We start from the raw sequence: 10966 nt of genomic DNA, 5'->3' as shown, positions 1-10966 counted from the left end.
TTCCCTCCATTCCTGCCCCAGCCTGTCCTACTGGCTTTGGGCTGCCCCGACCGCATTACCGAGCCTTCCAGGCAGGAGATAATAGTTAACCTTCTGCAAGGCTGGGAGCACCTACCCTCAGGCGCTTTTCGCTCATGTTGGAACACTGAAAAGCTTGTCCGCAGCTGTAACGTAATCGAGTGTGGAAAAAGTATTAATTAGATGCGCAGACCCCCAAAAAAAAAAAAAAACGACTCTGGTGTCAGTAATGTACATTTTGAAGTGATGTTCACCTGGTTTAGGCCTTCAAAAATGCCATATTTTTTGTTATGTTAAAAAAGGAAAATATCACAATTGGAAAATATTGAACAATAGATGAACAAAAATGCTGATTCAGTGTTTGAGTTTGGTTATGTGACATTTGCAAGCTGAGTCGTGATTGGCCTTTACCTGAACCCTTTGTGATGTCATTATCAATTGACAGCCAGTGGCAAAATGGTCGCCTCTTGAGTGGGGTTAGGAACATATGTAATGCGTTTTCACAAAAGCAGACTTATGTTATGGATATTAGAGTTTTTGATCAAAGTATGAATTTTTGACACACGTGCATGTTGCTATTTCTGCAAAAACAAACTCCTTAAAGTGTTAGACTTTGGTCTTCCAGTTGCTAAAAGGTTCCATATGTAATGAAAACAAAGGGATTAGTTGACGATGCGCACCATTGAAAGATTAATGCGCCAAAAAGTTTAAACGTGTTTTTCTCAAAACCAGAGATTTCAACATGGCAACATTCAAATTGCTGTAACTTTGTAACTTTTTTTTTGGGCCGGCTTCCAGCCATTATCATTATCATTTTCAGTTTCATCATGTATTTTTAACTTGAAGTTCCCTTTAAAGCTAGCTAGCAATCTTTTGACTCATGCATTTTTTAATATAGAAAGTGTTCCTATACAGCAATCTTACAGTCTACTAAATGACAATAAATGACAAATTAGCTAATGACTTACACTGTATGCCAGCTAGCATTAGCTCAACAAGTTTTAATGCAGTAACTCTTCAACTTATTAAACTGACATGAACAAATAGTGATAAAATGTAGCTGAAAAAAGATCGTAAAATGTGTCTTTCGATGGAGAATATTTGAACACCAAAAGCTGGTGGGATTTGAGTTAACAAATACTGTGCTTTCAAAATATTTTTTTAGGGCTGCTGACGTCAAACAATTCTCTCAGGTGGTGACATCTTGCTTCCTTGAATCTTTTGTCAGTGTCTTTGATGCTTCCTGGTTCATGTTCCTTCATGCCTCTTTGGCCCTTCCCCCTTTTTACCCCACTTAGTAGTTTCACAATCAATCAAAATCTTAAAAAAAAAAAACAATTGACTGTCCCTCCATATGTCCTTTTAAGTTGAAAAATGGCAAAAAAAGAAAAAGTACTGCTATCTTTTAAAGTGTATGGATTAAGTCAAAGGTAAACAGGAAAGATATTAAAGTTGAAATAATGATCTAAGATCTATTTAGGAACAGTAACTATTTATACTTTACTTCCTTCTACTGGATGTAATCATGACACATGTGACTGCAACCAAGCGTGAACCAAGTCAACTCCCTTGTCATTTTTTTTTAAATGTCACCTTTCAAACCCTGAATGCGTCAACGTAACCGTTAGCCACCTGGTCGGTTGTTGGTTCTTAACGTGCTCTGTACTGAAAGGACCGCAGCTTGAAGTGCACGTTACAGATGGTTAGTCATAAATTCAGTGTAGCGTGTCCAGGCAAATGCAGGTATTTAGAACATGTGGTTCTTTTGAAACTATTTTGGCCTTCTGTCCGCATGCAAAGTTCACAAAAGCAAAACTCATTTGACATCAATCTGGTTTTATTCTTAAGTCATCTTCAAGATTTCAAGACACTAAAATTGACTGTAAACACACGTAGCCTTAAACTGCTTGTATACAAATATTTTGCTTTCTTGGAGTGTCTGCCCAAGCATCAAAAGTAATAGAAAATAACTAAGAACTAAGAAGTCATCATTCAGTTCTTCAGAATTTGTTAAAGTGAGACACCAGAGCAGGACTACACCAGAGGTGTTAAACTTAAGGCTTGCGGGCTGGATCTTCCCCACAAGGTTTAATCCGGCCTGCAAGATGATTTTGTAAAACAATAAAAAATGAAGACTGAACCCATTACTCGTCAAGAGCAAGCCAGTGTCCAAATTGAGACACACCACCCTTTTATTCAGTTTTTCCTTGCATTTCACTGTACTCCTTGAAAAGAAGCTGTACGACCACACTTTTTAATTGGGGCATTTTCCTTCCACTGGATATTGGGTTTCAATGTATTTTTTTATTTTGTTTACTTATTCTAAGTTCAGTTTATTGTGTGGGTTATTAAATAAGCATGATGTATTATATGAACAAGATCCTAAACAATTTCTCTTCATTTTAATACATTTTAGGAACAATTTTATATTTGTAGATATAGGGGACCAAATGTGTGAATATAAATGATTTTCCTCCATTTGTTACTCCCGTGCTAAAATGAGGTTGACACCCCTGGACTAGACCGAATAATGAGCTACTAGTTTCATTCTTGAATACACTATGTGTGGCACCATCTTGTCAAAGGCTATGGTAAGGAGAGTGAGTGTTTTGAGAAACTCAAATTAGCATTTGCCAAAAACAAGTATCAGCCGCTTATCAGAAGCTAACAGTGATATTTAGCTTCTTAGACGCTTCTTAGAAGCTAAATATTAGTTAGCTTCTGATAAACTGCTTACTTGCTTGGCAATGTTGTCCGTGTGATGGTGGTATTTGAGTAATCATCTAACAACATTGTGATTAGCTTAGCCTCACTTTATAATGAAAATACAACGAAATACAAAATGCAAAGCAAACTGAAGCACAAAGTAGCAAACGGTCATAATAAAAGGCTGGACAGCATTTTCACCAGTGCGCTAAATAGGTTTTTATTTATCCCCAGAAAAGAAAAAAAAAGTCAGGACAATGCAGCAACTGGCTCAAAACGTCATTTGTCATGTCAAATGATGTATATTAAAAAAAAAAAAAAAAAAAAGTCCAGCTAACAAACAGTAAACTCCATAAGAAGTGAATATCTAAAGTGCTTTAGGTAGGAGATAGGAGAGCAACCAAATGCACAATAATACTTTGCTTTCACATATGGAGTCTATAAAGTGTTAAAAATGTGACGAGTTAGCATAAAAAAGTGAAAATCTCATTGATTGATCTAACCCGTCTAAATTATTTTTATTTAAAGTTTTTTTTTTTTTTTTGGTAAGAATAGAGAAACCATTGCCATTCCAATCACATCTTGTACCAACCACCCTTCCACCCCAAACCTTCTGAGTGTTAGATCACATCTTGAAATCCATACATATCTAGAACGTTCTCATCGTCATACTTTGTTCCATTTACGCATCACTTTCTGATCCTCAGCATGGTCACATGACTAAAGGCTGTGTTCACACTTGGGATAGCGATTTTTTATTTTTTTTTGCTGTCTTTGTAACCTGGCCCACGCACAGTGAAACAAACCACAGCAGAAGTTCACTTGCAAGCGGATGGAGACAACTTTTCCAAGTAGACACTGTCCTTTTTGGACACACTCTGCTTGTTTAGATAACAACGTTCACACTGGATGAAGACAAACAGTATGAGCAGCACAATCGCACCACAGTTTGTAAAACGGAACATGGAGAGAAGACGGTCCGAGAAACAATATTCCCACTCATCGTTTGCTACTATGGTTGGGTCAATGTAGCATTAGGCAACAGGCATTAGCGTTCATCAAATTAATCAATGATTTTTGAGATTAAGTTTAATTTAAAATTTCTAAAAATGCTCAGAATTTCAGCCACTCAACAGTAAATATCTGCTTGCAAAAATTATATAAGCATGTACCTCGGATTGAATGGATTCATAAACCATGTGGAAATGTGTCACTGGCATTTAATTAGTTAAAAAAAATCCTTAGTTGCAGCCCTAAATTTAACTGAAGTAAATAGGACCAAAAAGGTCAAAACCACAAGACAAATGATACATGTATTGATTCTTTGATCCATTTAGCTTATGTGAACCAATCCTCAACAGTTTAGTCATTTCAGTCCGTTTCACTTTACATACACACTCATCACAGACAAAATTTCCCATTCACACTTGATCCAAACCATCACCATTCATTTGCAAGTCTTTAACCGGTCTCAGTCCACCTACTTGCGTTTTGTCCCTTCCACCACTTGGTCTTGAATGAGGCAAATTGCACCAGAGTTGAATTACAATACAATCGAAACCAATCCTCTGAGCCGGTTTGCTTTCATCTGATTAGCATTCACATTTGAGTTCGAGTGAAACCATCTGGATCAGAGTCCACTTGCATGTATATCGAAACCAAGTCTCCTCATTTCAGATGACAAAGTTCATACACATGATAAATGGGAATGGTCTCGGCGCCCAGATAGACCAAGCAAACCGTACTCAGGGAACAATTGCACTAGAGTTCATTTTTTGAGTGTAACAAGTGTGAAGACAGCCTTGCAAACCTTTAAGCTCAGACATCTGAGACAACAATGTAGACGCTGGATTCAACTCCAGACATTCCTTCATTAGTAACTCACAGTCTTTCTTTATCGCTTCTTCTTTTGTTGCCGGATCACCTTTCTGTGTTTCAGGATCAGGTCATAGAGTCGGTCCAGGCCCTCCCTGAGTCCGTCCCCGATAATGGCGCAGGCGGGCTGCAGGTGCCACGGCGTCCCCGGGCTCAGCTCCTTGAGCGCCAGGAGCTTCTCAATCTCCGGCACCGCCAGGGAGTGCCTCAAGTCCTGCTTGTTGGCCACCACCAACAGGGGCACCCCTTGGTTCTCCGAAGTCTTGGCGATCTTGTGGAGCTCCGTTTTGGCTTCCTCCATGCGCTCGGCATCTACCGAGTCCACCACGAAAATGATACCGTCTGTGCATCTGGTGTACGACTTCCACAGCGGCCGCAGCTTCTCCTGGCCGCCCACGTCCCAAAACTGGAAGGTCACGGAGCGGTGGCCACCCAGGGACACCCGCACCCGCTCGGCGTTGAAGCCCTTGGTGGGCACAGTGTTGACAAACTCGTTGAATTGCAGCCTGTACAGCACAGTGGTCTTCCCGGCCGAGTCCAGCCCAAGGATGGCGATGTGGTAGGACTGGAAGAAGGGGATGCTCGCCAGGAAGCTAGGTTGTTCCGAGAAGCCATTCCCCATCTTTCCTCATGGGGAAGGGCCGGCGGGATAGGAGCCAACTTTCACCCACTAATCCTCAGTGTAATTTTATAATCCGAAACGGCTGCAGCAGGAACCTGAAAACACACTGGAGGTTATTTTTTATGACACAGTTTTACTGGTGCGGTATGGCAACAAGTTAAAGAACCAATCATCAATTGCAGAACATTTTGAAAAAGGGCACATTAAGAAAAAAAATATTTTCTAACAGTTTATTTACAAATAGTTCCATCCTTGGAGCAAACCGCCAATCCATCAAGTGTGAAATTCTAGAGCAAAATAACTCTTTCATTAAATGTCCATTTCCAAAATGTGTTAGTGGGCAAGAATTTTGCCAATTTGTAACATTACGTTGCAGCTATTTACATATCATCCATGTACAGTAGAGAAAACTCACCTCTTATATACAAATAGTTTGGTCTCTATAGACAACCTGCCCAACCATCTTGATTGATATTAAACCACCAATTATGATTATACAATTCAATTTACAATATACCACGCCCACACAGAGTTCATCAGTCCATGACAGGGCAATGAGGCTTGGTGACCACCCACCCCTGCAGTGGTTAGATTCATAGACTAGTTTCAGATATTTTCTGGGCTCGCATGCACTTCTCATTTCGTACTTGCCCCCACTGTAAAGTTGGTGGTGTGAGCGGTGGTTCATTTAAACCGACCAGAACAGCCTACACAAACCAGACTAATTTCAGAAAGGATTGGAAAGAAATAAAGGTGAAAACTGCACTGCAATTGCTGGTATATTTAGGAAAAACAGGTCAGAGGCATAATATTCCTTTTTTTTTTTTTTTTTTTTTTTTTTTTTGCAACGCTGGCACCAAACGACATGGAAATCCCAAATTTGGATCGATGCCCAGTTATGCTGCTGAGTTTAAGATAAACCAGTTTGACTTCATGTACTGAACTGCTGTGAGGCTTCCAGGCAAACTACTAAACTAATCCAAAACTTCATTCTAATCAACATGCACTGGCATTAGTATTAATGCACATTATTACATATGTTCCTAAATCTTCAGGACACCAAAACATTTGGCTCTTCTTTTTTTCCGATGCAAATGTTGGGGTGATAAAGACATTTAATGCACCATCGTTTGCAATGAGTCACAGCCCACGACAGAATAAAGACTTAGTCACGATCGTAACTAAACATTATGTCAGGGAAAAGACAACAAAGGCAGTATTATGCAAGGCTGCTTTACGGCAGTGTGCAAACACTAAACAAACTACCATTTCATGTGCACAGAAGCACGTTAAAATTTACACGTAAAAGACGTAAAGATCGCCGTTGGTTTGACTCGTTTTTTTTAATCTAATCGCAGACAATTTTAATTCAAACGATTTATTTAGTTTTCTTGTTGCATTTTTCAAGATGAGTTTAACGCAATGTTTGGTGCATACCTGCATAAGAGCTTAACGTAACACGTAAACCTGTTTAATTACAGGGGGGCGACTGCACACAAGGGAATGTAGAAAAGCACCAGCTTAGTTGAAACCTACCACGTCTGTTAGCTCCGTTGGGCAAAGGCGTTGTTAAGGAAGCTCCAAAGCAGTCGTTCGCCGTTAAAAGATAGATAATGTCGAATTTTCACCTCTCCGATGAGATCGAAACAAACGAGGTGGCCGCGTGTGCTCGGAGCTCGGCGTAGACTCGACTGACGACGCCTGAGTTCTACAGGCGGAGTAAACGCCCATATGGACTCCGGCGCCGCATGCGATTGGCCCAGTCGTACACATGCCTGACCGCCGATTGGCTCGCTTAGCTGTCGATCAACAATACGACCGGGAACGAGGATCACCTGTTGTAGTTGTGGCATACACCAACGTCGTCTCAACTTGCCTTATCAATATTTAAATCTGTTGAGTCACACCTTGCTTGTTGTTGTGTTTGCCGATTAAAGTCTTTAGAAGATAACAGCGCGGTAGCTAATTTCCTCAGCGCATTGTCTTCGTCTGATACTGTCGCTGTTGTGTGTTCATGGTTGAAACCCAGTGGCACTTTCCACAAATGATGAATAAACTTTTATTTGACCCCCCAAAAAAACATTTCGTTTCAATACGCCTTTTGCGTTACAACCGCTCACACCCTAACAGTCGAACTCAAGTGTTCCGATTAATGCTGTATACCCGGTAAAAGGCCGTATTGCAGACCGAATGTGTATGTTTGGATACGGTCATAGCGACAGTTAGCTTTGCTTTCTACCTTAGCAACACTCTTATTGTCTGTTGCGCATGCGTGAGCGCTCCACCGGTTACCCCTCCCTTCAAGCGTGTTTGCGTTCAAAATAATTGGTCGAGAAGCCAGGAAGTGCACATGACACAACAGCGCCTCCCACCCAACTGATGGCCATTGTAAATACTACCGCTGCCTTTGGTAAATTGTACAATACAGTAATATGCATTTCCTTTTGTTATATGATTTAAATACTCTGTCAGCGTTAGATTAGAAATATTGTACTGAAAACTGTACATAAAATATAATTCTTGGGGATTGAGAAATGAAACGAAGCAGCCGTAAGGACAGATGTCTTAATGCACTGCCTGATCTTTGATTTTATATTTAGCATGTGACTACTTGCGCACGTGCTCATAGATGGATGGCATGCAAATATTCAACACATGCTTATAAGCATGCACGTGCTTATTTTTTTAGGGTGTGTCAAATGAGCAGCTGTGGTCAAGTCTGACCCACTGGCCTGCAGCATTCATCATGCCACTTAAATGACCTCTAAACAGATCGCTTGAAGTCATTGATTGCCCCCTGCTATTCTGCATTTATACAGTAGAACTTATACAAATTGAGTAATACAGCCTTGATTTGAAAAAGATTACAGAGAAAACATGCGTTTTCTTAGCGGAAGATAATTTTATGGGAAACGTTGTGCTTTTTAGAGGGGATATTCTCATGAACTTTTCCCCCTGTATCTACACAAGACCAACTTTTTTCCCATTACATCAACTCACCTCACAACAAGGAGACATGAATAATTCTTCAAAATAGACCATTCCAATTGTTTTTTTAAACCCTCCAAGTTGTGGATTAATGTCATACAAAACATCTTGTCTTTTCAAAAGCCAGCTCAACTTCTGAAACAGTGTGACAAAAATAAACAACTCCTTAAGGAAACAGGAGGATCCTTTGATGGCCGGATCCCTTACATGTAATGATTCAATCATTCCGTTAGATGGCAGCACATATTTAGTGTGCCATTTTAGGTTGCATTTTTTTATTTTTCAACACGGTTTTGATAAACGGGATTTTATTTATTTATTTATTTATTTATTGGTGTTTTTTTTTTTTTTTTGGGGGGGGGGGTTCTCCAATGTTGGTGTAATATTTTGACCAATACACGTTTTTGTGTGTGATTTATTTTGTCAGTTGTATTCAGGTCCATATTTGTAGTCTTTTGTCCCAGTTTACGTGGGGGAAGTTGTCAATTTCTGTCATATTTTTGCTTTTCCAGGGAAGGCAAAGTGTCACATTTTGTATGTGGCGGTGTATACAATACAATACAATACAATACAATACAATACAATACAATACAATACAATAATATTTATATATTCCTTTCACAACAGCTACACCTGTAATGAAGCACTTTACAAAACATAGAACATAAAAATCTTAAAATAATAGAACATTAATATCAAACCACATTTTTTTATGGTATGCATGTGGGTAGGTATGTAACATGAAACATTTATGTTTTGTGGGAATAATTAACATTTTTTTGTGGGGATTTTTTGTGGAATTATTGTGGGGGGTGTTTTGTGGCCGTATTTATGTAATTTTGTTAAAATTGTTCATTTTTGGGTGGAAGCTTTTCCATTTTTTTTTCATTTTTGTTGTGTGTAATATTTCTTAAATTTATTAAATATATTTTTGCAATTTTTATGTGGGATATTTAGAAAAAGTTAAAACATTTTATGGGAATTAAATGTGTTAAATGTTTGTCCATTTTGAAGGTAATTTGTATTCATCTTTGTGGAACTTTTGTCCTTTTTGACTAGTAATATTTGTAGTTAAAAAATAAATCAATATAAGGATGTTTGTAAATTTTGCGAATTTCTGTATTCACTGAATATTCCCTGATAGTTGAATATTCATTGAGTCTGAGTGCATGGATACTTGGACTTCTTATTACTGCTAAAAATACATCTCTGAAATGATTTTGTTTTTCAGAAATCATGTGAGAGATTATATTTATTGAAAAATGTTTTGTTTTTGGGTCAATTTATAGGTCGAAATGTTAAATTACTAACATATGTATCAATCTTCTAAATGACTGCTGATGTTGAATTCTATTTCCAATGAAAGCTGTTCTTGAAAATTAGCACAGTAGTTCCTGGAATATGAGGGTTTTGGCCACGCTCCTTTTCTTCACCAAAAATGCCAAAATTCAGCAGGCCCTGTCTCTCAAACCTCTGTGTCCATTGAGCTCAAATTCAACATTTATTACTTTGCCATCATTATCACATGTGCACCAAAATTGTCAAAATCAAAATACACCAAAATAAACGTTTTTTTTTTTTTTTTTTTTGGTGGAATTTTATGTAAATTTTCATGGAAATTTCCATCAAGTAAGGTTGATGCAGAACAGGTTCCATTGGGCAGTGTTTGTGGCAGTTGTGTAAGGAAGATTTTGCCATTCACTTTCAATGTACAATGAAGTTCAAGTCCATCTGCCTAAGATGGATGGTCCTTTGAATGGCCTGCCCCCCATCACGTGTATTCCCCTCAACCCCGTTTAGTAGAAGTCTGCACCTGTGTCCGTCAACCAAACGACTCCATTAACAGCAAGCACTTTGAAGTGAGCTGTGTCTCGTTAGGCCATTATGTTGGCCAGAGTCAAAGCGTTGAAATGTAGCGGCAGAGTACAAAATCAGTCAAACAAGTGAGTGCTGCATGAACGCAGATCGCTCAAGTTGACAGCTGCATCCCGGCGCAGTAACAGGAAGTCGCCCGGCTGTCTTGTAGGCCGCGTGAGGAATATAACCCCCCTCGCTTACTCGTAAATCTCCTCGGACCGCCGGCGCTACGGGCGCCTGGAATAGACATCGAGTAGGCTGCTTTCTCGCAGCTTCCTAGCGCCTGGCCTTGCTCAACCCCATCATTGAATGACAATTGACCTCCTGAATGGAAAAGGCTGAATGATCAATCTAGCCTTTCAACTAAACATTGTTCTGAACGTTTTTGACGTCAGCCAAACGATCATAAGCGGTATAATTCAGTGTAAAGCGTAGAAATGAGTTCAAATTGAAAGTCAAGCACCGCAACCCCAAAGATTTTCTCCTTCCCAGGGAGAACAAGTTTCATCTCCAGTCTGTTAAATATGTTGGCGTAGGACTGCGGAAAAAGACGGAATTTGATATGTGACTCATACAGGGTCCAAGTATTTGACGCAGACCCCCGAGACCCCGAATAGTGCAGCTCGCTGTTTTGTTGAGTCCGATTTAATAGACTACTGTATTTTTTCTATCGTAAGGCGCAAATAAATGGCTTGAATTTTCTCAAAAATCGTCAACGCGCCCTGCAATCTGATTTCTACGGTGGATTTATCAGCATTTTGAAATCTAGTCAGAAAGATCACTGTCGCAACTAGCAATAATGACAAGGGAAGCTAACGTTAATTTTCACTGTACAATTGCTATTAATAATAATCTAGAAATTGTTGTGGTCAACATGTATCAAGATCAAGCATACAAAAC

At 39.3% G+C, this 10966-nt stretch overlaps 1 protein-coding gene across 2 annotated transcripts; it reads right to left on the bottom strand.

The window, feature by feature from the left end:
* Positions 1–2918: 2918 nt before the first annotated feature.
* On the bottom strand, positions 2919–6925 carry arl4aa (ARF like GTPase 4Aa). Of its 2 annotated transcripts, none has more exons than XM_088410664.1 (2): positions 6758–6925; positions 2919–5327 (listed from the first exon to the last, which is right to left on the bottom strand). In XM_088410664.1, the coding sequence occupies exon 2, from the start codon at positions 5219–5221 to the stop codon at positions 4619–4621; it is 603 nt and encodes a 200-aa protein (XP_088266790.1). In that variant the 5' UTR covers positions 5222–5327; positions 6758–6925; the 3' UTR covers positions 2919–4618. The 2 variants fall into 2 exon arrangements, with proteins under 2 accessions (XP_088266790.1, XP_088266789.1); XM_088410663.1 differs by having other exon boundaries at positions 2919–5316.
* Positions 6926–10966: the final 4041 nt, after the last annotated feature.

The sequence above is a fragment of the Hippichthys cyanospilos genome, chromosome 3, assembly GCF_059441005.1.
Source record: "Hippichthys cyanospilos isolate Australia breed blue-spotted pipefish chromosome 3, RoL_Hcya_1.0, whole genome shotgun sequence".
NCBI lineage: Eukaryota > Metazoa > Chordata > Actinopteri > Syngnathiformes > Syngnathidae > Hippichthys > Hippichthys cyanospilos.
The sequence above is the reverse complement of the archived record's forward strand: the minus strand, read 5'-3'. Positions and strand labels throughout refer to the sequence as shown.